The sequence below is a fragment of the Melanerpes formicivorus genome, unplaced genomic scaffold, assembly GCF_026170545.1.
Source record: "Melanerpes formicivorus ecotype bairdi unplaced genomic scaffold, bMelFor1.0.p_v2 SCAF_59, whole genome shotgun sequence".
In the NCBI taxonomy this organism is placed as follows: Eukaryota; Metazoa; Chordata; class Aves; order Piciformes; family Picidae; genus Melanerpes; species Melanerpes formicivorus.
The window spans coordinates 3,366,678-3,392,822 of NW_027142411.1; the positions used below are offsets into that span (position 1 = coordinate 3,366,678).

The following is a 26,145-nucleotide window of genomic DNA, read 5'->3' on the forward strand; positions in this document are numbered from 1 at the left end:
AAGGTCATCTAGATCCATGGGCAGGGACAGCTCCCACCAGCTCACGTTGCTCAAGGCCTCATCCAGGCTGGCCTTGAACACCTCCAGGGAGGAGGCCTTGAACACCTCCAGGGAGGAGACCTCCACACCTCCCTGGGCAACCTGTTCCAGTGTCTCCCTACCCTTGCTGCTATCTCAACACACCTCAAGCACAGGCCAAGGACACAAGTACAACATGTATAAGCCATGTGCTGAACTGATTTAATGGCCTTGAGCCTCTATGGCCTCTTCAGCTGCCAACAAAGGGGCAGGCAGTAAGAGCATCTCCAGGAACAAATGACAATGCTCATGCCATAAGCTTGCAAAGCAGCCTTTCTGAGGCAAGAGCTACTGAGCCTTGCAAACCAGAAACAGACACAAAGGCAGAGCCCAAAGCTTCCATAAACCACACCCTCTTAGTTAAGGAGGGCAGAAAATCTCTCCTTTCTCTTCAGCCACCTCTCATCTCTGTCCTGTCCTCCACAGCCTCTTCCCATGACAAATGTCAGTTCACACAAAAGCTCCTAATCTCTCCTGATTTTTCAGAGCATTACACACGTTGGAACCACCCAAATGCTTTGATATTGTTCCCACACTACAAAGCTTGGGAAGTCACCTCTTCAGTGTGGGGAAACTGATGTGTTGTGTTAGCTGCCAGACAAACCTCCCTGAATGGGCAGGGCTGAGCGGCAGGCAGGGTGTCCACCCTGCAGCAAACAAAAGAGTTTCCTGCTGTGGTTTCTGTCAAACCAAAGGAAGCCAACAGCTGTAATAAAGCAGAGATGTCGTTCCCTTCCTGCTGCCCTCCCTGTGCAGCGTGCAGAGGAATCCTGCCTGCATTAGGAACAGTGTGGCCAGCAGGAGCAGGGAAGTCATTGTGCCCCTGTACTCTGCTTTGGTTAGGCCACACCTTGAGTCCTGTGTCCAGTTCTGGGCCCCTCCATTTAAGAACGACATCAAGACACTTGAACATGTCCAGAGAAGGGCAACAAGGCTGGGGAGAGGCCTTGAGCACAGCCCTGTGAGGAGAGGCTGAGGGAGCTGGGGTTGCTTAGCCTGGAGAAGAGGAGGCTCAGGGGAGACCTCATTGCCCTCTACAACTACCTGAAAGGTGGTTGTAGCCAGGAGGGGGTTGGTCTCTTCTCCCCGGCAACCAGCACCAGAACAAGGGGACACAGTCTCAAGCTGCACCAGGGGAGGTTTAGACTCGAGGTGAGGAGGAAGTTCTTCACTGAGCGAGTCATTCCTCATTGGAATGTGCTGCCCAGGGAGGTGTTCAAGAGTCACCATCCCTGGAGGTGTTCAAGAGGGGATTGGATGTGGCACTTGGTGCCATGGTCTAGTCATGAGGTCTGTGTTGGTAGGTTGGACTCGATGATCCTTGAGGTCTCCTCCAACCTTAGTTATACTGTGAGACTGTGATACTGTGATCCTCCTTTCGCCCTGCAAGTGAGCAGGGCAGCACGAAGGAGCCAGCATGGCCCTGGGGGGGGCTCCTCTGCAAGCCACCTGTCCCTGTGCCATCCGCAGCTGAGCTGCCCTCTGTGCCCCGGGAGGAGTGGCTGCTCGCCTTGCGCAACAGCTGCGCTGCACAGAGGATAAAAGGCAGCACACCAGGAGGGGAAATGTTCGACCGCCGTGCAAGATGGCAACTGGGAAGGGCTTGGCACTGCTCTCCTTGCTTCTCACCATCGCGGGCACAGCGCTGGTAGCTACCGGTAAGCGTCGGAAGGGCTGTTCCCTATCGCCTTCCCTAAGGAGACAGCAAATGTGCCTGGGCTCAGCGAGGGGCCCGCAGCTTTCTCTGAGCAGCTGGGCACCTCCCCTTGCTGCCCAGATCCTGACTCCGACTAGCTGGGAGCTCTTCCTTTCTTTTCGAGATCTGTTTCCACTCGTTTGTCTTCTTTGCCTTTTCGAATGTTGGGTTTGCCAATAGCAAAATCAAATTGCTGATCCCCAAACCTTGTCTGCTGAGGCACAGCAGCCCCCTCTAGCACACTGGCGGTTTGGTGCTGGGGACTCTCCCACTGACCTTGCACGACCAATCTGCCCGAGTCTTCAATGGTGACACGGCTGAGCTTGCCTGACTGTTAGCAGTAGCTGTACCTGCCAGGCTATTTGCAGGCATGGTAGAAGCTTCTTCTCTTGGCTGTGTGTGCCATCAAAGGCTCCAGAATAGATTTTGTGTGCTCACAGATCTTTGCTTCCATAGGAATTGCCATCTCTTAACCAGAGCAATCAGTTGGACTTTCAGCTACCAACCAGCATCACAAAGCACTCAGATCTAAATGCAGTCATCAATGTCTGTGCAGAGCAGGAGAAAGCAGAAGCTAGGCCCGAGGCAGACTCCACAGAGAAGCCACTGCAAAGGAAGGCTGAAATAATGTTAGCTGTGCTGACTGGAGCTTGGTGAAGCCTCCTGCATGAGAATGAACTGTTTAAGCAAAGCAAAGGGGAGTGTGGAAGCAGCTCAGGCTCTTAGGCATGTGCAGCTAGACACAGAGCAGTGATGGGATTTTGTGCTCACATCCCCCAGGGCAAGAAGCAGAGCAACCAGAAGTGGAGACCAAGTCTGGGAGAGTCCGAGGGTACCAGTTCCACGTAGATGCAGCTGAGAAGAGTGTCAATATCTTTCTGGGACTTCCTTTTGCTAAGCCTCCAGTTGGACCACTGAGGTTTTCTGAACCCCAGCCACCTGAGCCGTGGAAAGGTGTCAGAGATGCCACTTCCTACCCACCAATGTAAGACAGTGACAAAGCCACTCATCTTGTAAATGATTTTCTACTGTGTGCAGCTCCAGGACACTGCTGTGCAGGGCAAGCACAGGCCACACAGAGCAACTGCTTGGGGCCATCTGCTTACCACCTGCAGCTATTTCAGGGAATGCCTTGCTAAGGACATCTCTGTAAGCTGCTTTGTGTTAAAAATGGACATCAGTGATCAGCTGAGAGGGGCCTGCCCTTTGCCAAGCATGCTCTGCTTTGGGAGCATTTGGCAATGGGGCAGCCTGGCAGCTTTGGAGCAGAGACAGAGAGAAGGTGGGGAAAGGTTGGAATAGCATAGTAGGAGAACAACAGTCTGTGGAGTGAGTGACACACTGAAGAGGCCACGTGAGGAAAGCAGAGCTTGCCCCGTGTGTACCACTGCCCTTGTTCAGTGCCTGGGGCCTCACACAGAGCATCACAACCTAAAAAGCTCATTGGAGATGTAAAGTAATGAAGCTGCATTGCCTCTGAAATATTTTGTAGCCATAGTTCTGTAAGCTTGCTCCTTTCTCCGTTCTTCAGGTGTCTACAGGAGACAGCCAAAGGACAACATTTGTCAGGCCTTGCTACTAACAGGAAAGAAAACCTTGATCTCCAAGTGTCTGAGGACTGCTTATACCTCAATGTGTACACCCCTGTTTCTGCAGAGGCACCAGAGAAGCTGCCTGTAAGCAAAATGATTAAACCTCTGGCAAAATAATTTCCCTGCAAAGCTGCATCCTGTGCTAATTGTAGACCTGGGGGAGCTGCTGTGTAACGATGATTGATCAGGTTACATTCCTTGCCCAGTCAGATTTTATTGCTAGATGATGTTTGGTTTCCTCTCAAGAATCTCCTCCAAGGCATGGGGCAGTGGGTAATTAATAAAGTCAATGTCCTCTTGTGACATGCAGGCCTCAGATTTGAAAGACTTCTACCATGCTCCCTCCCTGGAAGTGTTCCAGGCCAGGCTGGACAGAGGCTTGTGCAGCCTGGGCTAGTGGGAGGTGTCCCTGCCCATCTAAGTGGGAGGTTGCAACTAGAAGATCTTTAAGGTCCCTTTTAACCCATCCCATTCTTTGATTTGTGTCATTCCAGGTCCTGGTATGGATCCATGGAGGTGCATTAACTGTAGGATCAGCTTCATCATTTGATGGTTCAGCACTAGCAGCCTTTGAGAACGTGGTGGTTGTAATCATTCAGTACAGACTGGGTATTGCTGGCTATTTTAGGTAAGCTCTTTTAGCTCAGCTTTGGGTAAGTGACTTCCAGAGCAGTGTGTGCAAAGCCTTGGCTAAGAGGTGTGCAGATATTTGCCTAGGTCAGCTTCCAAGGCTGTTGTGGCTCAATTGCTCCTCTAATCTCAACACCCTCTGAGCCATTTCTGTGTTCAGTTGAGTAGGGCAGCTCTGTGTAGAGAATGGCAGCTGGTTTCTTCTCCCACAGAGAGTTTGGCTCTCTGCCTTTTTCCCCTCTTGTGCTGAGCACTTACAGACCTCTGTCCTTTCTCTGCAGCACTGGTGATGAGCATGCCCGGGGTAACTGGGGCTATTTAGATCAAGTAGCAGCTCTGCAGTGGATTCAGGAGAACATCATCCACTTTGGAGGAGATCCAGCAGCTGTCACTCTTTTTGGAGAATCTGCAGGGGCAGTCAGTGTTTCTGCTCTTGTAAGTTCAGTGATGTTGACTTTAATGGCTTGGGGCAAAACCCCAACACTGTCCCCCTTCACTTTTCCCACTTGCATGGAAAGTGATCTGATAGCAAACAGGACAAGAGGAAATGGCCTCAAATTGGGCCAGTGGGGAGTGTCCCTGCCCATGGCAGGGGGTTGGAACTGGAAGACCTTTCAGGTGCCTTCCAACCCAACCCATTCTGTGCTTCCATGACAGCTCACAGCATGAAGCCAGGGTTCAGGGATACATGTGATAAAATTCCTATTTCCTAAGTCCTGCCCTTTGGCCAATAGTTCTTTACTGCCCTTCTGCAGCACAGCCAGGCTGTCTTGGGCACAGCTACAATCAATCCATGCCTGGCTTGCAGCTGTTCCATCAAGCCTGGGAAGCAAGGTGCTCTGGGAGGGGAACAGGCAGGCCTGAGCCCTGGGTGTAGCTGTGAGCAGAGGCTGCAGAGCAACACTCTTGGGACGTTTGCTTTTGAAATTCCTGATGCTGCACCCCTAAGGTAGCAGACAGGAGACAATGCTTGGCTGCTGGTAATGTTTGCTCCTTCTCTTTCACAGGTCTTATCTCCCCTGGCAAAGGGCTTGTTCCACAAGGCCATTTCAGAGAGTGGCACTGCAGTCAAGCTTCTGTTCACTGATGAGCCCCTGGAGGCAGCACGAGTGGGTGCTTTGTGGTATTTTGTGGTATTTTGTGGTCACTAAGGGGACCTGAGAGCTGCCTTCAATACCTGAAATAATCCTACAGGAAGGCTGCAGAGGAACTTTGGATGAGGGTCTAGAGACAGGACAAGGGGAATGGTTTGAAGCTAAGGGAGAGCAGGGTTTATCTGGATCTTAGAAAGAAATTCTTCTTTACAGGAGTGGGGAGACTATGGAAAAGGCTGCTCCCTGCTTATTCCCTGCCTCTGCAGCTGGAACCTGTCTGGCTTCAATGATCCTTGTGCAGAAGCTCAGACTCCCTCCTGCTGCATGAAAAAGTCAGTCTTTGGTTTTATTGATTGCAGAGTCTTGCTGCTGCTGCTGGCTGTGACCAATCCAGTTCAGCTGCAATGGTGGAATGCTTAAGAGGAAAAACAGAAGAAGAGATAATTGAGATAACACTGAAAATGGTAGGTGAGATTAGACTGCTTGCTTTGAAATGACCTCTCAGATCTGCCCACGAGAGAGTATGCTGCTGGTGTGTTGGAACATCAGGAGAGCTGGAAGTGAGAGTAGCACTTGACCTCCTTGGCACCTGAAACTGTGAACAGGTTCCTTGCCTTCCATCCTGCAGGGCCTCTGAGCTCCTTGTGTTTTGGTGTCATGCTCTGCCAGGGAAAGGAAAAGAGTGTGGGACCTGTCACAGTGTCTGCTCACAGGCCTGGATTCCACCTTCCTTTGCAGGTTCTACACAGCAGTTATTTCCCCCCCCAGTGCACCACACATCCAAATGAGGATTGGACTAAGATGTACATTGGACTCCATGGCCTGTGGCTCACAAACATTGAGGACATAATGCTGATCGTCACAGAACCTTCTTTCCAGTGCAGAGACTCTGTCAGAGAAAATTTAGGGATGGCTTAAATACTGTTACTGCTTCTGTTTTCTCTGGCACTCAATTGGAATTGCTTTGCAACTCCAGAATCAAACCTGATGTTTTTTTCCATATATTTTTCTTTTTTTTTCTTCCTGGAAGCAAAATCTGTTTATTAATGAAGCTTTTCTTGTTCTTTTTCTTTCCCCTCAGCCTACTGACTTCTTCAGTGGCTGTCAAGATGGTGTCTTTTTCCCAAAGACTCCCAGGGAATTACTATCTGAAAAACTGATCAATCCCGTGCCATATATCATAGGAGTCAATAACTGGGAGTTTGGATGGCTACTTCCTATGGTAAGAGACTCTTACTGTTGTTCCTTAGCTCTCATTATGTTAGCAGGAGCAATTCTAACAAAGATGATTCTGTGTCATGCAGATGAGGAATTTCCCTGATTTCAGAGATGGTCTGGATAAGGATGTTGCATATGAGCTTTTGCAGAACAACTTGATATTGGGACCTAAGGTGAGAGACCATTTTCAGAATAACTCAGTGCTGCTTCCTCACTGCTCTGCTCCTGCCCTTGTACTCCTGGAGGGCTATATATTAGAAGCAAACTTTGTTCTGTTTGACCTCTTCCTACCACGAGGTAGTGGTGGGCAGTAGACTTGGGGTACTCCTTGTGCCACTAGCAACTGAAAACATCCCCCAGATGTCTATCCTAAATGCTTCTCTTTCTAAAGAGCCCTGTGGAAATCCAGCAATGGCCAGGACTTGCCATGGGTCATTCAGTGTCACCAACATCCATCATGGCCCTGGAAAGGCAGAGCCAGGCTTGTTCTGAAAGGGAGTAAATTGTAGCTGCCCACAAGAAGAATGGAATTGCTCTGAACCCAGCAGGATTTCAGTTCTCCCATGAGGGGCACTTGCACAGAAGGGAGAACAGATCACCCTGCTTATCTGCATCACTGACTGATGCTTAGCTAAAGATCTGTAGACCCTGCAAACCTCTTTGCCCTGAGAGCATCCAGAGCTGGCAGCTGGGTGACTCCCCAGGTGGAGCTCTGAGCCACACTCTGCTGCAGCCGAGGATTGTCTCTGCTTAGCCAGGGGTGTGCAGATGGCACACTCAGTGCTGTTACTCTTGATATTGTTCTTCATCACTGCAAGGAGTATTTTCACTCTTCATTTCAGACTGCCAGTCCTGAAGTTGTTGACCAAGTATACAAGGAGTACATTGAGAAGGCAGAAGACCGTGTTCAGGTGCGAGATGGCCTTCTCACTGCAATTGGAGACTTCATGTTTGTTTCCTCAGCTGTTGAAGTGGCCAGATACCATAGGGGTGAGTCTCTAAGTCAGCATCTGTTAGAAGAGCTGTGGAGTTCCATCCTGGGATGTGCTTGTGGACAGCATGCAGTGTGCTCCACAGAACTGAGAGTGCTTTCATGTTGTCAAAACAGCAGGAATGGAAGGTTGTCTTATCACAGAATCCTGCAGCTTGGAAGAGACCTGAAAGATGATCAGGTCCAACCTTCCATCTTCTTTGGTGGCAGGTATTTTCAGCTCCTAGGCTAAGACTCTTCTGTACCTTTTCTACTAGATGCTGGCAACCAGGTCTACTTCTATGAGTTTCAGCATCGACCAAGCTCATCGGCAGGAATGGTGCCAGAGTTTGTGAAAGCAGATCATGGAGATGAGATTTCCTTTGTCTTTGGGAAGCCTTTCTTAACTGGTGATGTATCCATGCTTACTCCACTATTCCTCTTGCAACAGCACTGTTCTTCACTTCACTTCCTGGGGGGGCTTCAGGGGAGACTTTGTCTCCTAGAAACACTGGACTCAGCATAAACACTTTCTGCCTGGAGTAGTCCACTGCAGTCCTCTCCTAGAGCTCTGCTTGGGTAAAGCTGCCATCACCCAGACTGACAAGTAGAGCTGAGGAGAGTCTGTTGGATTTGATGCAGCTGCTGCTTTCTTGCTGACTGAGCTTTCAACGTTGCCATTTCACCTTTCACTTCACAGGAGAAGCTACAGAAGAAGAAAGCAAACTTAGCAGAACTATGATGAGATACTGGACTAACTTTGCTAGAAATGGGTGAGGATCATAATGCTACTTAGGCACCAACCCTGCAGGGGGATGGGCAGACACTGGAACAGTCACCTTGTGGATGCCCCCTCCCTGGAGATGTTCAAGGCCAGGTGGATGAGGCCTTGAGCAACCTGGGTTGGTGGGAGGTGTCCCTGCCCCTGGCACATGGGTCAGAAGTGGATGGTCCCTTCCATCCCAGTACAGGCAAATGGAAATCTAACTTCTCATGATCTGCTTTCCAGACAACCCAACGGAGGAGACCTGGTCCATTGGCCTCAGTATGGTCTGGATGAAAGCTACCTGGAAATAGACCTCGAGCAAAAAGTATCCAAGAAACTGAAGGAAAGCAAAATGGAGTTCTGGATGCTGCTCACAGAAAAAATGATGCATTAAAAGAGACAACACACTGACTTATGAGAGTGGTGAGGGCACAGTTTGCTTTTGAAAGCTGAAGTCAAACAGAGAGAGTTTGTCGGTGTGCAGAGCTTACCAATCACCTAACTCCCTGCTGAGTGATCTGTTCATAGAATCATAGTGAAAAGAGGGAATCAAGGGATATCAGGGATGTTGGTGAGACTAAAAATCACTCTGTAATGAACCCAGAATCTTTCAGGCTCAAAAAGACCCTGGGGAGTGGATATCAGTGGACAGCAAAACTGCAGCATCCCCCTGCAAGAAGGAGGGGGAGACTTGCATTGCAGTGACAGCTCTAAGCACTGATCTGTACACAATACATCACAAGTGTCAGATTAGTCTGTATGCTTATTGCCCTCTTCTTTCAGAAGAGAAGGGTCACTTGTCATTCTTGCAGCCTCTTTCCACCTTCTGTCATTGGAAACAACTTGAAGGGAGCAGAGCATCCATCATAAACCTTCTGTGAGATGAGCTTGACGTGTCACAAATGAGGACAGAAAATCTGTGCTTGCTTCTTGGTTTGTAAATTGTTCTAAATAAATGTTGCTTTTGCTTTTTCTGGCACTCCCTTTTCTGTCACTGAGCTGCAAGAGGCTGATTCCAAGAGGCTAAATTATATCCAAGAAGCCAGGAGTGTGCCCAGTTTGCTTCAGCCCAAAGGGTTTCATTGCAGAGCCTGAGCCTCAGGGCTCCAGGCTTGGCACAGACTGCTCTGTGCTGCTTTTTCAGTATCTTGAAATACTCTCCTGCAGTGCAGAACAGGCTGCTTTATGGGTTTGAATGTTTTCTTTGGTTAGTGTGCAGGTTAAACACAGATAGGAAAGGGAGTTATGGTCCTAAGTGTGTGAGAGTGGCCTTGAGAGTGAGGCCTACACTGTCTGCATGATTCCAGCCTCAGGAGGCCTTGCTGATGTCCACAGCGCCCCCAGGCTTGGCTGAGTCTCAGAGTGCATTGGGTTGGAAGGGACCCTCAAAGGTCACCTTGTCCAACCCCCCCGCAGCCAGCAGGGACACCTCCAACTCGATCAGGCAGCCCAAGTCTGACCTTGAATGTCTCTGGGGATGAGGCCTCCACCACAGCTTTGGGCAACCTGTGCCAGTGTTTCACTGCTCTCCTTGTGGAGAACTTGCTCCTGATGTCCAAGCTAAATGTGCCCTGCTCCAGTGTAAGACCATTGTCCTGTTGCTAAGCCTTGAGCTTATATTCTGTTTTGGGGAGAGATCCAGCAAAGCTGAGAGGACTCCAGAAGAGTCACAGGGTCTAGAGGAGATAGCAGAGGGCTGGAGAACCTCTCCTGTGAGGACTGAGGGAGGTGAGGCTGCTCAGCCTGGAGAAGAGAAGGCTCTGGGGAGACCTTAGAGCAGCCTTCCAGTACCAGAAGGAAGCTACTGGAGAGCTGTGGAGGCACTTTTTCTACAGGCCTGTGGTGATAGGAAGAGAGGGAATGGATTTAAACTTGAGCAGGGTGGATTTCAATTGGTCCTTAGGAAATTCTTGAGAGTGAGTGTGGTGAGACACTGGAACAGGTTGCCAAGGGAGGCTGTGGATGCCTTCTCCCTGGAGGTGTTGAAGACCGGGTTGGATGAGGCCTCGAGCAACCTGGGCTGGTGGGAGGTGACCCTGCCCATGGCAGGGGGTTGGAAAAGGATGATCTTTACTAGATCATCTTCCACCTCAAGACATTCTGTGATTCTATGGCTACAGCCTATGGAGTTGCACAGAAACCTCTTTTCCTGCTGCCTCCCCATGGCTGAAGGGAGAATATAGCAGCAATGCTCTTTTTAACAAAATGTAATCAATGAAGACACTTCAGTGTTGTCAAGAAGTTCTTTTTCTGCTGTGTCTTCTTTGATTCCTGTATCTGGCTGCTGCCCCTGTCCTAACCATGTCCATAGGATCACAGAATTGTTTCAGGTGGAAAAGACCTTTAAGATCATTGAGTCCAGCCGTCAGCTCAAGAACACCATGGCCAGTCCTGAGTGTCCTGTCGCCCCCCAGCAGCTCCACAGATCCTACAGGGCATTATGCATCTGCTCAACCTTCTTCCATCTCTTCTCTGTATTTGCAGGAATATTTAAGATTTTTGTCATAGCTAATAATGTTCTACAGCAACTCCCTGCCCCCCCTTTCATTCTGAATGACTTTAGAGGAGGAGATTGGGTGAGATATCCTACATTGTTCTGTCTAAACTTGGTTGCCAGTCAGACCTGGGGAGGTACAGCATGACTGATGTTTTGATAAACAGGAACTGCTGTCCCTCCCCCTTGGCTTTAGCTCAGAAGATTAGGGAGGGGAGTATAAGCTCAAAACAGTCCTGACAGATTTTCATTCAATGTACAATTCCTCTGGGGTGCTGTGCCACTGTCATGAAAAGGAGATTAAGAGAGGGTGATGCATGAACCTTAAACTGTGTTTGGAGATCCTGCTGATCTTGCCCTGTAGTCCAATGGTCCCTGAGTCTTTCAAGGACTCAAAGGATTTACTTTTGTTATTCCATCTCTTTAGTCCTGAAGGAAACAGAAGCCAAAATTATTATCAGGAGAAGCTGCTGAATGCTGTCAGTTTCTGTAGAGTTTTAATGCCCCTACATCTGTTATAAATTTCACCTGAGGTGGTTTGTCTGCTGTGGGTTTTGTTGCTGTTTGGGTGCTCGTTCCCCCAAAAGAAAGTCTAAATAGATTTTATTTACCTTTTCCTATAAACATGAGTGCTGCCCTGGACCTCTGTGCCTTTGCTGAACCTCCAAAGCTTACAAGATGCCATTTTCAGTTGCCAATTCAGAAAGTGATCCTTTTTTTGTTGGCTTCTTGTTTCCCTTTTTTTTCCCTCCCAGAACGTGCCATCAGAGCTCCTGCCTGTGGTCGTGGATGAATACATGGGAACCACAGATGATCCTGCTGAGCTACGGGACCGGTTTCTGGACTTGCTCGGGGATGCAGCATTCGTCCTGCCCTCCGTTAGAGTACTCAACTATCACAGGGGTGAGCTAATCCACACCAGCAGCATGTTCAACCCTCTTACTACATGCTGAATCAAATGATGTGGACACAAATTCCCGTTGTGTGTAGGCAGCCTTCTTCAGATTCCTCCTGCAGAGTTGTGTGAAGCAATTAATCCTTTATCTTGGTACTAATGCCTTGCACCTGTGCTCCTGGTCACACTGTGTTGAGGGCAGAGCATGATAACACAGGTGGATGTTTGCTCAGGTATACTTGATTCAGAGTTAAAACATACACAAGCCACCTGGAGTTTGTCCTTTGCCCCAGCACTGCTTGGGAAGGCCTGCAGGCTGGAGATTTTCTGTTATGTAAGTGTGGACAAACCATGCCAAAACACCCAGAACTGGAAACCAATTTGATGATATTTTCTTGGCTATAAATGTTCCTGGGGTCAATATTTCATTTTCTTTTATATTTTTCAGTGTATGTGCTGTGAGTTCATCATTTGGAATTAAAAATCCATATTGGAATGCTACATTGCATGCAAAACATGTGAAGCTTTGGGCATATTTAAAGTAATGTTTTAGGCAGCTGCTGCCAGCTTTCTTCTTTACATGCTGTTTCTTCTTTACATGTTATGTTTCCATTCAATTTTCTTCTTCACATTTCTTCTTTAAATGTTTTGTCCTTCAGAGTCTGGAGCTCCTGCTTACTTCTTTGAATTTCAGCACCGGCCCTCTTCCTACTGGGACAGTAAGCCAGAGTATGTGAAAGCTGACCATGGAGATGATGTTGGCTTTGTCTTTGGAGGGCCATTTCTGACTGGGGACATTCAGCTACGTAGTAAGGAACATTCAGTGTTCACTTAGAAATTACTCTCATGACACTGGCATGACACTGTTCTGTAGTGGTGCTTCCATTTTAATCAGCTGTATTAACAGTGAGACCAAAGTATAACCCTCTAGATCTTTTAGACTTTGTTTAACACTGATTTGCTGTCTTATCCATCCTTTATCATCTGCCCTTTGCTGTTTGTCAACAATACAGCAAGTAGGACATTTGCTAGAAAAAAAATCACTGTCACTATACCAGCACTGATTGTGAAATTGCCAATAAAAAAGCTTTGGCTGGAAAATCAATTGAAGGAAAGGTCAATTAAATCGCAGAGGATTAGTGAAGTGCTTGGGAAGAAGGAAATCTGGGGGCTCTTCTGTTTTCCTCTGGGATTCAAGTTAATGTCTCCTTTCCAGGAAATCCCATGGGCTCTCTGGCTTCAGAGCATGGGGGACTTGGTCTCTTTTGCAGATAGAGTTCCAGTTGTGTTGACTGGAGCAAGGCTTGGAACCCTAGTGTTTGACTTTCTGCATGAAGATCTAATGGTTAGGTTAATGAGTATTTTGTTCCATGTCTCAGTTAATGATTCAGCTTTTTCTTCAAAATAGAACTGGTCCATTGAGAAAGGGTTAAGGGCCTTTGCTTTCTCAGTTTGGGCATTCTCATAGGATTCTGGAAGTTCTGAATCCAAATAATAGAATCATAGAATTGTCAGGGTTGGAAGGGACCTCAAGGATCATCCAGTTCCAACCCCCCTGCCATGGGCAGAGACACCTTGCACTAGATCAGGTTGCTCAGAGCCACATCCAGCCTGGCCTTAAAAACCTCCAGGGATGAGGCTTCCACCACCTCCCTATGCCAGTGTCTCACCACCCTCATGGTGAACAGCTTCTTCCTAACATCCAATCTGAATCTACCCATTTCTAGTTTTGCTCCATTCCCCCCAGTCCTGTCACTGCCTGACATCCTAAATAGTCCCTCCCCAGCTTTCTTGTAGCCCCCTTCAGATACCGGAAGGCCACAAGAAGGTCTCCTCGGAGCCTTCTCTTCTCCAGACTGAACAACCCCAGCTCTCTCAGTCTGTCTCCGTAGCAGAGGAGCTCCAGCCCCAGCAGATGTTAGTCAGTTAGAGGGTAGAAAGGCTCTGCAGAGGGTCCTCGACAGACTGGACAGATGGGCAGAATCCAATGGGATGGCATTCAACAAGTCCAAGTGCCGGGTGCTGCACTTTGGCTACGGCAATCCCATGCAGAGCTATAGGCTGGGGTCAGAGTGGCTGGAGAGCTCCCAAACAGAGAGGGACCTGGGGGTGCTGATTGACAGCCGCCTGAATATGAGCCAGCAGTGTGCCCAGGTGGCCAAGAGGGCCAAGGGCATCCTGGCCTGCATTAGGAATAGTGTGGCCAGCAGGAGCAGGAAGGTCATTGTGTCCCTGTACTCTGCATTGGTTAGGCCACATCTCGAGTCCTGTGTCCACATCTCGAGTTCAGGGCCCCTCAGTTTAAGAACGACATCAAAACACTTGAAGGTGTCCAGAGAAGGGCAACAAGGCTGGGGAGAGGCCTTGAGCACAGCCCTGTGAGGAGAGGCTGAGGGAGCTGGGGTTGCTTAGCCTGGAGAAGAGGAGGCTCAGGGGAGACCTCATTGCCCTCTACAACTACCTGAAAGGTAGTTGTAGCCAGGAGGGGGTTGGTCTCTTCTCCCAGGCAACCAGCACCAGAACAAGGGGACACAGTCTCAAGCTGCACCAGGGGAGGTTTAGACTCGAGGTGAGGAGAAAGTTCTTCACTGAGAGAGTCGTCATCATTGGGATGTGCTGCCCAGGGAGGTGGTAGAGTCACCGTCCCCGGAGGTGTTCAAGAGGAGATTGGATGTGGCACTTGGTGCCATGGTCTAATCATGAGGTCTGTGTTGGTAGGTTGGACTCGATGATCCTTGAGGTCTCTTCCAACCTTAGTGATACTGTGATACTGTGAGTCCAACCTGTCAACACAGACCCCATGAGTAGACCATGGCACCAAGTGCCACGTCCAATCCCCTCTTGAACCATTTGTCATAATGGTTCATAGTCAGCATTTCCTTTTACTCTTCTGAACCTTGGAGCTATTCTATTGTGCTGTAAACCCATTTGTTTATCTGTTACATTGATTTGTTTGTATTGGGTTTGCTTGTATTGATGTATTTCGCTGAGGTCATCCTACATTAAGAAAACACTTTCTAGTTCTTTTGTTAATTTGCCAGAATTTACTGAGAGCACTAAAAGAGCAAATACTTTTCTGCTGTATTGAGGTGCATTTCTAATTAAGTGCACACTGTAACTAAAATTATCTTCACAGAGCTGATACAGTGGGCAAACATGGGGCTGCCTGCCTCTCAATGTATGAAGTCTTGAGCCACAGGATGACATTGTTTGGTATCAGAAGGAACAAATCTTTGCTTACATTGTGTCCAGTTCTAGGCCTCTCAGTTCAGTAAGGACCTCAGGGAACTGCTTGAAAGAGTCCAGATGCTGAAGGCAGTGGAACATCTCCCTGTGAGGACAGGCTGAGGGAGCTGGGGCTCTTGAGCTTGGAGCAGAGGAGCCTGAGGGGTGACCTCATTGCTGTTGATAAAGATGTGCAGGGCAGTGTGGGGAGGACGGAGCCAGGCTCTGCTCAGGGATGTCCAATGACAGGTCAAGGGGCAGTGGGGGCAAGCTGGAGCAGAGGTGGTGCCACAGGAACAGGAGGAAAAACTTTGTCACTGTGAATGTGCTGGAGCCCTGGAGCAGGCTGCCCAGAGAGGTTGTGGAGTCTCCTTCTCTGGAGATACTCAAAACTTACCTGGATGTGTTGCTGTGTGACCTGCCCTAGGTAATCCTACTCTGGCAGGGGGGTGGGACTGGATGATCTCCAGAGGTTCCTTCCAACCCCTAACATTCTGTGATTCTGTGAATAAGGGGGGGAATTTCAGACCCACAAGGCTAGAATGAGATCTATGAAACAAAACCCTGTGGCCTCTTCTGGAGCTGCAGTGGAAGGCAGGACAGGTGGCTTCTTTCTCGGGGGTTGTTTCTGGATTCCTGAAAAGCCACAGGCACATCACTTCCTTGTCCCCTGTTTCCCTGCTTTGTGGAATAAAGATAGTTATGCTACTCTCCTTCAGAAAGGGTGCTGAAAACTTGACTGTGAATATAAGACATTGACAGACTGAAGTGCTGCTTAGATTTCTGCCACACCCAATAATCCATTTTTATTTTGTGTCTCAGGTGAGGTTACAGAGGAGGAAAAGAATCTCAGTAGAACTCTAATGAAGTACTGGGCTAACTTTGCTCGAACTGGGTAAGAACATGAGAGTCACCACACTTCTTCCTGGTTGTATAGACTCCTAGTGAATTAGCTGCTTTCTTGATTCAGTCTGAACTTCTGTGAATCAGAAGGGCACTAACTCTTTCTTTCTTCTTGGTTCCAGAAATCCTAATGGAGAGGGTTTGGCTGAATGGCCATCTTACAACCTCCATGAAGAATACTTAGAGATAAACCTCAAGCAAAAGAAAGGCAGAAAGCTGAAAGAAAAGAAGGTAGATTTCTGGAAGAAGGTGGTGTTTGAAAACACAAATGACCAAAAAAAGAAGGTTCATTCAGAGTTATGATGTACAGCCTCACCAGGCACACCGTCAGCAAACTATTAGGATAGTAAAAGAAATTACTTCATTTTGAGGATAAAATCGCTTCCCTTCTTTTAACAGTTGTCTTATTTGCAATGATCTTTGAGGTCTCTTCCAACCTTAGTGATACTGTGATACTATGATATTCACTGTAATAAATGCAGTTGATCTATTTCTACTGCCTGATGCTTTACTTTTCCCTGAACCCTCACTTATTGAATACAAACACCAGATCCCCAACTGTTCCTCTTTACCTGTTGCTTCCCTGAAGGAAGAATATAGCAGCAATGCTGTTTTTAATAAAATGAAATCAATAGAGACCCAATTAGCAGAAGTTTTGGCCTGATTTAGATACAGAAAGGTCCTCTGTGGAAACAAACAAGGAAGCAATCAAAAACTAAAGAATATTCTGCTTTGTAAGTCAGTTTTACAGCAGAGCCTATTTCTGATACATGGTCTGTAACAGCAGGAACTTCAACACTAGGAAAGGAAGAGTCAATCTCTACTACCTAGACTGCTTTCCTCTTAAATTTAATTTAGCAGTAACAGCCCTAGAAGGATCAACATTATTTCCACACTTTCTGTTTCTACCATTTCTGGGTCAGGCCTTCATTACCAGCACTGGTTCATTCAATGTACAGTTCCTCTGGGGTGAGGGTGTTGCATGAATATCCCCAGAAAAAAAGCTGATGTTGGAAGTGCAGAGGGGCAGTGGAACTCTGACACAGTTCTAAACTAAATCACAGTGGAAAAGGCCAAAAGATTTCACTCTCACCTGCTTAGGAGTGCTCTGTTAGTCCACTTTGTCCCAGAGGCACTCTGGTGAACGTAGAATGCTCAGCAGGGCTGAGTGGTAAACCAAAGTGAGCCTGTTTGAAATGCAGACTTCTGAATGTTTCTCCCATACCTAGTGGAGGCAAAATGCAGTTGGGAGCTCTTGTGTAAGCATGAGCCTATAAATGTGATGTTTGTCTCTGTTTTGCAGCTGTTGAAATGGAGCAAGGTAGAAATGCATTAAAGTAGAAAGAGGCAAAGGTCATCCTATGGCAGGAGGTTTTTTGATTGATCCCTGAATTGTGCAGTGTTCACTGGTTGAGGGTAAGTCACAAAATGGTCTCTGTTAAATGCCAGAAAGGATTCAGGAGCTCCACTTGCCAGACTTGCAGCACTGTCTCCAGATGCCACAAGTTTAGTCCTTGCCCCCCACATTTGCAGAGGTGATGCCTCCTTCCACTGGCAGTGCATACACAGAGTCCTACATCCACAGAATGGTTTAGGTTGGAAGAGACTTGAAAGGTCATCTAGATCCATGGGCAGGGACAGCTCCCACCAGCCCACGTTGCTCAAGGCCTCATCCAGGCTGGCCTTGAACACCTCCAGGGAGGAGACCTCCACACCTCCCTGGGCAACCTGTTCCAGTGTCTCCCTACCCTTGCTGCTATCTCAACACACCTCAAGCACAGGCCAAGGACACAAGTACAACATGTATAAGCCATGTGCAGAACTGATTTAATGGCCTTGAGCCTCTATGGCCTCTTCAGCTGCCAACAAAGGGGCAGGCAGTAAGAGCATCTCCAGGAACAAATGACAATGCTCATGCCATAAGCTTGCAAAGCAGCCTTTCTGAGGCAAGAGCTACTGAGCCTTGCAAACCAGAAACAGACACAAAGGCAGAGCCCAAAGCTTCCATAAACCACACCCTCTTAGTTAAGGAGGGCAGAAAATCTCTCCTTTCTCTTCAGCCACCTCTCATCTCTGTCCTGTCCTCCACAGCCTCTTCCCATGACAAATGTCAGTTCACACAAAAGCTCCTAATCTCTCCTGATTTTTCAGAGCATTACACACGTTGGAACCACCCAAATGCTTTGATATTGTTCCCACACTACAAAGCTTGGGAAGTCACCTCTTCAGTGTGGGGAAACTGATGTGTTGTGTTAGCTGCCAGACAAACCTCCCTGAATGGGCAGGGCTGAGCGGCAGGCAGGGTGTCCACCCTGCAGCAAACAAAGAGTTTCCTGCTGTGGTTTCTGTCAAACCAAAGGAAGCCAACAGCTGTAATAAAGCAGAGATGTCGTTCCCTTCCTGCTGCCCTCCCTGTGCAGCGTGCAGAGGAATCCTCCTTTCGCCCTGCAAGTGAGCAGGGCAGCACGAAGGAGCCAGCATGGCCCTGGGGGGGGCTCCTCTGCAAGCCACCTGTCCCTGTGCCATCCGCAGCTGAGCTGCCCTCTGTGCCCCGGGAGGAGTGGCTGCCTGGCCACAGCTCCGCTGTTGCGTGGCTGCTCGGCGCTCGCCTTGCGCAACAGCTGCGCTCCACAGAGGATAAAAGGCAGCACACCAGGAGGGGAAATGTTCGACCGCCGTGCAAGATGGCAACTGGGAAGGGCTTGGCACTGCTCTCCTTGCTTCTCACCATCGCGGGCACAGCGCTGGTAGCTACCGGTAAGCGTCGGAAGGGCTGTTCCCTATCGCCTTCCCTAAGGAGACAGCAAACGTGCCTGGGCTCAGCGAGGGGCTCGCAGCTTTCTCTGAGCAGCTGGGCACCTCCCCTTGCTGCCCAGATCCTGACTCCGACTAAGCTGGGAGCTCTTCCTTTCTTTTCGAGATCTGTTTCCACTCGTTTGTCTTCTTTGCCTTTTCGAATGTTGGGTTTGCCAATAGCAAAATCAAATTGCTGATCCCCAAACCTTGTCTGCTGAGGCACAGCAGCCCCCTCTAGCACACTGGCGGTTTGGTGCTGGGGACTCTCCCACTGATCTTGCACGACCAATCTGCCCGAGTCTTCAATGGTGACACGGCTGAGCTTGCCTGACTGTTAGCAGTAGCTGTACCTGCCAGGCTATTTGCAGGCATGGTAGAAGCTTCTTCTCTTGGCTGTGTGTGCCATCAAAGGCTCCAGAATAGATTTTGTGTGCTCACAGATCTTTGCTTCCATAGGAATTGCCATCTCTTAACCAGAGCAATCAGTTGGACTTTCAGCTACCAACCAGCATCACAAAGCACTCAGATCTAAATGCAGTCATCAATGTCTGTGCAGAGCAGGAGAAGGCAGAAGCTAGGCCCGAGGCAGACTCCACAGAGAAGCCACTGCAAAGGAAGGCTGAAATAATGTTAGCTGTGCTGACTGGAGCTTGGTGAAGCCTCCTGCATGAGAATGAACTGTTTAAGCAAAGCAAAGGGGAGTGTGGAAGCAGCTCAGGCTCTTAGGCATGTGCAGCTAGACACAGAGCAGTGATGGGATTTTGTGCTCACATCCCCCAGGGCAAGAAGCAGAGCAACCAGAAGTGGAGACCAAGTCTGGGAGAGTCCGAGGGTACCAGTTCCACGTAGATGCAGCTGAGAAGAGTGTCAATATCTTTCTGGGACTTCCTTTTGCTAAGCCTCCAGTTGGACCACTGAGGTTTTCTGAACCCCAGCCACCTGAGCCGTGGAAAGGTGTCAGAGATGCCACTTCCTACCCACCAATGTAAGACAGTGACAAAGCCACTCATCTTGTAAATGATTTTCTACTGTGTGCAGCTCCAGGACACTGCTGTGCAGGGCAAGCACAGGCCACACAGAGCAACTGCTTGGGGCCATCTGCTTACCACCTGCAGCTGTTGCCTGGGCTCATTTCTCCAACTGGGCCTTGGAGGCCTCCGAGGCTAAACCCTTCCAAGACCAGGCTGCAACTGGTCCAAAGCCTTGGGCCTGGAGCAGGCTGACAGCTGCAGGCTGTGCTTCCTTTTTACAGCTCTCCATAATGCCAGGCCAGAGGCAGAAGATATGATAAGTGAAAAAAAAGGCAGTGTTTTGTGCTGTTAATAACTTCAGAATGTAGCAGAGATTGGTTTCTGGTTTGGACCTTGTCATGGAAGTACAAAAAGCTACAGCTGATAGCATTGAGGTGTTAATGATTTCTGTGGCTTGTTGCTTTCTCCTTTCTTCAGGTGTCTCCAGGATAAAGTCAAAGGACAATATTTGTCCAATGCAGTTACTAACAGGAAAGAAAAAGTTGCTCTCCAAGTGTCTGAGGACTGCTTATACCTCAATGTGTACACCCCTGTTTCTGCAGAGGCACCAGAGAAGCTGCCTGTAAGCAAAATGATTAAACCTCTGGCACAATAATTTCCCTGCAAAGCTGCATCCTGTGCTAATTGTAGACCTGGGGGAGCTGCTGTGTAACGATGATTGATCAGGTTACATTCCTTGCCCAGTCAGATTTTATTGCTAGATGATGTTTGGTTTCCTCTCAAGAATCTCCTCCAAGTCATGGGGCACTGGGTAATTAATAAAGTCAATGTCCTCTTGTGACATGCAGGCCTCAGATTTGAAAGACTTCTAACATGCTCCCTCCCTGGAAGTGTTCCAGGCCAGGCTGGACAGAGCCTTGTGCAGCCTGGGCTAGTGGGAGGTGTCCCTGCCCATCTAAGTGGGAGGTTGGAACTAGAAGACCTTTAAGGTCCCTTTTAACCCATCCCATTCTTTGATTTGTGTCATTCCAGGTCCTGGTATGGATCCATGGAGGTGCATTAACTGTAGGAGCAGCTTCATCATATGATGGTTCAGCACTAGCAGCCTTTGAGAACGTGGTGGTTGTAACCATTCAGTACAGACTGGGTATTGCTGGCTATTTTAGGTAAGCTCTTTTAGCTCAGCTTTGGCTAAGTGACTTCCAGAGCAGTGTGTGCAAAGCCTTGGCTAAGAGGTGTGCAGATATTTGCCTAGGTCAGCTTCCAAGGCTGTTGTGGCTCAATTGCTCCTCTAATCTCAACACCCTCTGAGCCATTTCGGTGTTCAGTTGAGTAGGGCAGCTCTGTGTAGAGAATGGCAGCTGGTTTCTTCTCCCACAGAGAGTTTGGCTCTCTGCCTTTTTCCCCTCTTGTGCTGAGCACTTACAGACCTCTGTCCTTTCTCTGCAGCACTGGTGATGAGCATGCCCGGGGTAACTGGGGCTATTTAGATCAAGTAGCAGCTCTGCAGTGGATTCAGGAGAACATCATCCACTTTGGAGGAGATCCAGCAGCTGTCACTCTTTTTGGACAATCTGCAGGGGCAGTCAGTGTTTCTGCTCTTGTAAGTTCAGTGATGTTGACTTTAATGGCTTGGGGCAAAACCCCAACACTGTCCCCCTTCACTTTTCCCACTTGCATGGAAAGTGATCTGATAGCAAACAGGACAAGAGGAAATGGCCTCAAATTGGGCCAGTGGGGAGTGTCCCTGCCCATGGCAGGGGGTTGGAACTGGAAGACCTTTCAGGTGCCTTCCAACCCAACCCATTCTGTGCTTCCATGACAGCTCACAGCATGAAGCCAGGGTTCAGGGATACATGTGATAAAATTCCTATTTCCTAAGTCCTGCCCTTTGGCCAATAGTTCTTTACTGCCCTTCTGCAGCACAGCCAGGCTGTCTTGGGCACAGCTACAATCAATCCATGCCTGGCTTGCAGCTGTTCCATCAAGCCTGGGAAGCAAGGTGCTCTGGGAGGGGAACAGGCAGGCCTGAGCCCTGGGTGTAGCTGTGAGCAGAGGCTGCAGAGCAACACTCTTGGGACGTTTGCTTTTGAAATTCCTGATGCTGCACCCCTAAGGTAGCAGACAGGAGACAATGCTTGGCTGCTGGTAATGTTTGCTCCTTCTCTTTCACAGGTCTTATCTCCCCTGGCAAAGGGCTTGTTCCACAAGGCCATTTCAGAGAGTGGCACTGCAGTCAAGCTTCTGTTCACTGATGAGCCCCTGGAGGCAGCACGAGTGGGTGCTTTGTGGTATTTTGTGGTATTTTGTGGTCACTAAGGGGACCTGAGAGCTGCCTTCAATACCTGAAATAATCCTACAGGAAGGCTGCAGAGGAACTTTGGATGAGGGTCTAGAGACAGGACAAGGGGAATGGTTTGAAGCTAAGGGAGAGCAGGGTTTATCTGGATCTTAGAAAGAAATTCTTCTTTACAGGAGTGGGGAGACTATGGAAAAGGCTGCTCCCTGCTTATTCCCTGCCTCTGCAGCTGGAACCTGTCTGGCTTCAATGATCCTTGTGCAGAAGCTCAGACTCCCTCCTGCTGCATGAAAAAGTCAGTCTTTGGTTTTATTGATTGCAGAGTCTTGCTGCTGCTGCTGGCTGTGACCAATCCAGTTCAGCTGCAATGGTGGAATGCTTAAGAGGAAAAACAGAAGAAGAGATAATTGAGATAACACTGAAAATGGTAGGTGAGATTAGACTGCTTGCTTTGAAATGACCTCTCAGATCTGCCCACGAGAGAGTATGCTGCTGGTGTGTTGGAACATCAGGAGAGCTGGAAGTGAGAGTAGCACTTGACCTCCTTGGCACCTGAAACTGTGAACAGGTTCCTTGCCTTCCATCCTGCAGGGCCTCTGAGCTCCTTGTGTTTTGGTGTCATGCTCTGCCAGGGAAAGGAAAAGAGTGTGGGACCTGTCACAGTGTCTGCTCACAGGTCTGGATTCCACCTTCCTTTGCAGGTTCTACACAGCAGTTATTTCCCCCCCCAGTGCACCACACATCCAAATGAGGATTGGACTAAGATGTACATTGGACTCCATGGCCTGTGGCTCACAAACATTGAGGACATAATGCTGATCGTCACAGAACCTTCTTTCCAGTGCAGAGACTCTGTCAGAGAAAATTTAGGGATGGCTTAAATACTGTTACTGCTTCTGTTTTCTCTGGCACTCAATTGGAATTGCTTTGCAACTCCAGAATCAAACCTGATGTTTTTTTCCATATATTTTTCTTTTTTTTTCTTCCTGGAAGCAAAATCTGTTTATTAATGAAGCTTTTCTTGTTCTTTTTCTTTCCCCTCAGCCTCCTGACTTCTTCAGTGGCTGTCCAGATGGTGTCTTTTTCCCAAAGACTCCCAGGGAATTACTATCTGAAAAACTGATCAATCCAGTGCCATATATCATAGGAGTCAATAACTGGGAGTTTGGATGGGCACTTCCTACGGTAAGAGACTCTTACTGTTGTTCCTTAGCTCTCATTATGTTAGCAGGAGCAATTCTAACAAAGATGATTCTGTGTCATGCAGATGATGAGAAATTTCCCTGATTTCAGAGATGGTCTGGATAAGGATGTTGCATATGAGCTTTTGCAGAACAACTTGATATTGGGACCTAAGGTGAGAGACCATTTTCAGAATAACTCAGTGCTGCTTCCTCACTGCTCTGCTCCTGCCCTTGTACTCCTGGAGGGCTATATATTAGAAGCAAACTTTGTTCTGTTTGACCTCTTCCTACCACGAGGTAGTGGTGGGCAGTAGACTTGGGGTACTCCTCGTGCCACTAGCAACTGAAAACATCCCCCAGATGTCTATCCTAAATGCTTCTCTTTCTAAAGAGCCCTGTGGAAATCCAGCAATGGCCAGGACTTGCCATGGGTCATTCAGTGTCACCAACATCCATCATGGCCCTGGAAAGGCAGAGCCAGGCTTGTTCTGAAAGGGAGTAAATTGTAGCTGCCCACAAGAAGAATGGAATTGCTCTGAACCCAGCAGGATTTCAGTTCTCCCATGAGGGGCACTTGCACAGAAGGGAGAACAGATCACCCTGCTTATCTGCATCACTGACTGATGCTTAGCTAAAGGTCTGTAGACCCTGCAAACCTCTTTGCCCTGAGAGCATCCAGAGCTGGCAGCTGGGTGACTCCCCAGGTGGAGCTCTGAGCCACACTCTGCTGCAGCTGAGGATTGTCTCTGCTTAGCCAGGGGTGTGCAGATGGCACACTCAGTGCTGTTACTCTTGATATTGTTCTTCATCACTGCAAGGAGTATTTTTACTCTTCATTTCAGACTGCCAGTCCTGAAGTTGTTGACCAAGTATACAAGGAGTACATTGAGAAGGCAGAAGACCGTGTTCAGGTGCGAGATGGCCTTCTCACTGCAATTGGAGACTTCATGTTTGTTTCCTCAGCTGTTGAAGTGGCCAGATACCACAGGGGTGAGTCTCTAAGTCAGCATCTGTTAGAAGAGCTGTGGAGTTCCATCCTGGGATGTGCTTGTGGACAGCATGCAGTGTGCTCCACAGAACTGAGAGTGCTTTCATGTTGTCAAAACAGCAGGAATGGAAGGTTGTCTTATCACAGAATCCTGCAGCTTGGAAGAGGCCTGAAAGATGATCAGGTCCAACCTTCCATCTTCTTTGGTGGCAGGTATTTTCAGCTCCTAGGCTAAGACTCTTCTGTACCTTTTCTACTAGATGCTGGCAACCAGGTCTACTTCTATGAGTTTCAGCATCGACCAAGCTCATCGGCAGGAGTGGTGCCAGAGTTTGTGAAAGCAGACCATGGAGATGAGATTGCCTTTGTCTTTGGGAAGCCTTTCTTAGCTGGTGATGTATCCATGCTTACTCCACTATTCCTCTTGCAACAGCACTGTTCTTCACTTCACTTCCTGGGGGGGCTTCAGGGGAGACTTTGTCTCCTAGAAACACTGGACTCAGCATAAACACTTTCTGCCTGGAGTAGTCCACTGCAGTCCTCTCCTAGAGCTCTGCTTGGGTAAAGCTGCCATCACCCAGACTGACAAGTAGAGCTGAGGAGAGTCTGTTGGATTTGATGCAGCTGCTGCTTTCTTGCTGACTGAGCTTTCAACGTTGCCATTTCACCTTTCACTTCACAGGAGAAGCTACAGAAGAAGAAAGCAAACTTAGCAGAACTATGATGAGATACTGGACTAACTTTGCTAGAAATGGGTGAGGATCATAATGCTACTTAGGCACCAACCCTGCAGGGGGATGGGCAGACACTGGAACAGTCACCTTGTGGATGCCCCCTCCCTGGAGATGTTCAAGGCCAGGTGGATGAGGCCTTGAGCAACCTGGGTTGGTGGGAGGTGTCCCTGCCCCTGGCACATGGGTCAGAAGTGGATGGTCCCTTCCATCCCAGTACAGGCAAATGGAAATCTAACTTCTCATGATCTGCTTTCCAGACAACCCAACGGAGGAGACCTGGTCCATTGGCCTCAGTATGGTCTGGATGAAAGCTACCTGGAAATAGACCTCGAGCAAAAAGTATCCAAGAAACTGAAGGAAAGCAAAATGGAGTTCTGGATGCAGCTCACAGAAAAAATGATGCATTAAAAGAGACAACACACTGACTTATGAGAGTGGTGAGGGCACAGTTTGCTTTTGAAAGCTGAAGTCAAACAGAGAGAGTTTGTCGGTGTGCAGAGCTTACCAATCACCTAACTCCCTGCTGAGTGATCTGTTCATAGAATCATAGTGAAAAGAGGGAATCAAGGGAAATCAGGGATGTTGGTGAGACTAAAAATCACTCTGTAATGAACCCAGAATCTTTCAGGCTCAAAAAGACCCTGGGGAGTGGATATCAGTGGACAGCAAAACTGCAGCATCCCCCTGCAAGAAGGAGGGGGAGACTTGCATTGCAGTGACAGCTCTAAGCACTGATCTGTACACAATACATCACAAGTGTCAGATTGGTCTGTATGCTTATTGCCCTCTTCTTTCAGAAGAGAAGGGTCACTTGTCATTCTTGCAGCCTCTTTCCACCTTCTGTCATTGGAAACAACTTGAAGGGAGCAGAGCATCCATCAAAAACCTTCTGTGAGATGAGCTTGACGTGTCACAAATGAGGACAGAAAATCTGTGCTTGCTTCTTGGTTTGTAAATTGTTCTAAATAAATGTTGCTTTTGCTTTTTCTGGCACTCCCTTTTCTGTCACTGAGCTGCAAGAGGCTGATTCCAAGAGGCTAAATTATATCCAAGAAGCCAGGAGTGTGCCCAGTTTGCTTCAGCCCAAAGGGTTTCATTGCAGAGCCTGAGCCTCAGGGCTCCAGGCTTGGCACAGACTGCTCTGTGCTGCTTTTTCAGTATCTTGAAATACTCTCCTGCAGTGCAGAACAGGCTGCTTTATGGGTTTGAATGTTTTCTTTGGTTAGTGTGCAGGTTAAACACAGATAGGAAAGGGAGTTATGGTCCTAAGTGTGTGAGAGTGGCCTTGGGAGTGAGGCCTACACTGTCTGCATGATTCCAGCCTCAGGAGGCCTTGCTGATGTCCACAGCGCCCCCAGGCTTGGCTGAGTCTCAGAGTGCATTGGGTTGGAAGGGACCCTCAAAGGTCACCTTGTCCAACCCCCCTGCAGCCAGCAGGGACACCTCCAACTCGATCAGGCAGCCCAAGTCTGACCTTGAATGTCTCTGGGGATGAGGCCTCCACCACAGCTTTGGGCAACCTGTGCCAGTGTTTCACTGCTCTCCTTGTGGAGAACTTGCTCCTGATGTCCAAGCTAAATGTGCCCTGCTCCAGTGTAAGACCATTGTCCTG

The 26,145-nt window shown here is 48.6% G+C and overlaps 3 protein-coding genes across 3 annotated transcripts; all 3 read left to right on the top strand.

Moving 5' to 3' along the window:
* The first annotated feature begins 1,613 nt into the window (after positions 1–1,613).
* LOC137452853 (fatty acyl-CoA hydrolase precursor, medium chain-like) lies at positions 1,614–9,023 on the top strand. Its single transcript, XM_068161653.1, has 13 exons — positions 1,614–1,736; positions 2,555–2,759; positions 3,306–3,450; positions 3,861–3,994; positions 4,278–4,431; positions 5,004–5,105; positions 5,450–5,554; positions 6,172–6,312; positions 6,395–6,481; positions 7,151–7,298; positions 7,557–7,688; positions 7,979–8,051; positions 8,288–9,023. Exons 1-13 carry the CDS (start codon positions 1,664–1,666, stop codon positions 8,436–8,438), a joined length of 1,650 nt encoding a protein of 549 aa, XP_068017754.1. The 5' UTR covers positions 1,614–1,663; the 3' UTR covers positions 8,439–9,023.
* A 1,302-nt stretch (positions 9,024–10,325) lies between these two features.
* Positions 10,326–16,051, top strand: LOC137452854 (carboxylesterase 5A-like). The gene is made up of 5 exons (XM_068161655.1): positions 10,326–10,620; positions 11,294–11,441; positions 12,093–12,242; positions 15,481–15,553; positions 15,684–16,051. The coding sequence occupies exons 1-5, from the start codon at positions 10,426–10,428 to the stop codon at positions 15,862–15,864; spliced, it is 747 nt and encodes a 248-aa protein (XP_068017756.1). The 5' UTR covers positions 10,326–10,425; the 3' UTR covers positions 15,865–16,051.
* Positions 16,052–18,179: 2,128 nt separating this feature from the next.
* On the top strand, positions 18,180–25,526 carry LOC137452855 (fatty acyl-CoA hydrolase precursor, medium chain-like). The gene is made up of 13 exons (XM_068161656.1): positions 18,180–18,318; positions 19,138–19,342; positions 19,806–19,950; positions 20,361–20,494; positions 20,778–20,931; positions 21,504–21,605; positions 21,950–22,054; positions 22,672–22,812; positions 22,895–22,984; positions 23,654–23,801; positions 24,060–24,191; positions 24,482–24,554; positions 24,791–25,526. The coding sequence occupies exons 1-13, from the start codon at positions 18,246–18,248 to the stop codon at positions 24,939–24,941; spliced, it is 1,653 nt and encodes a 550-aa protein (XP_068017757.1). The 5' UTR covers positions 18,180–18,245; the 3' UTR covers positions 24,942–25,526.
* Positions 25,527–26,145: the final 619 nt, after the last annotated feature.

What these genes read in the sequence shown, in the direction of transcription:
- LOC137452854 (XM_068161655.1), top strand. Translation starts at nt 10,426, where the DNA reads ATGGCCAGTCCTGAGTGTCCTGTCGCCCCCCAGCAGCTCCACAGATCC. An exon ending in ACTTTAGAGGAGGAGATTGG is followed by an intron (nt 10,621 to 11,293) that starts GTGAGATATCCT and finishes TTTCCCTCCCAG; the next exon opens with AACGTGCCATCAGAGCTCCT. An exon ending in GCTAACTTTGCTCGAACTGG is followed by an intron (nt 15,554 to 15,683) that starts GTAAGAACATGA and finishes TCTTGGTTCCAG; the next exon opens with AAATCCTAATGGAGAGGGTT.
- LOC137452853 (XM_068161653.1), top strand. Translation starts at nt 1,664, where the DNA reads ATGGCAACTGGGAAGGGCTTGGCACTGCTCTCCTTGCTTCTCACCATC. An exon ending in GCCACTTCCTACCCACCAAT is followed by an intron (nt 2,760 to 3,305) that starts GTAAGACAGTGA and finishes TCCGTTCTTCAG; the next exon opens with GTGTCTACAGGAGACAGCCA. An exon ending in AGCCCCTGGAGGCAGCACGA is followed by an intron (nt 5,106 to 5,449) that starts GTGGGTGCTTTG and finishes TATTGATTGCAG; the next exon opens with AGTCTTGCTGCTGCTGCTGG.
- LOC137452855 (XM_068161656.1), top strand. Translation starts at nt 18,246, where the DNA reads ATGGCAACTGGGAAGGGCTTGGCACTGCTCTCCTTGCTTCTCACCATC. An exon ending in CACAGCGCTGGTAGCTACCG is followed by an intron (nt 18,319 to 19,137) that starts GTAAGCGTCGGA and finishes CACATCCCCCAG; the next exon opens with GGCAAGAAGCAGAGCAACCA. An exon ending in CAGTCAGTGTTTCTGCTCTT is followed by an intron (nt 20,932 to 21,503) that starts GTAAGTTCAGTG and finishes TCTCTTTCACAG; the next exon opens with GTCTTATCTCCCCTGGCAAA.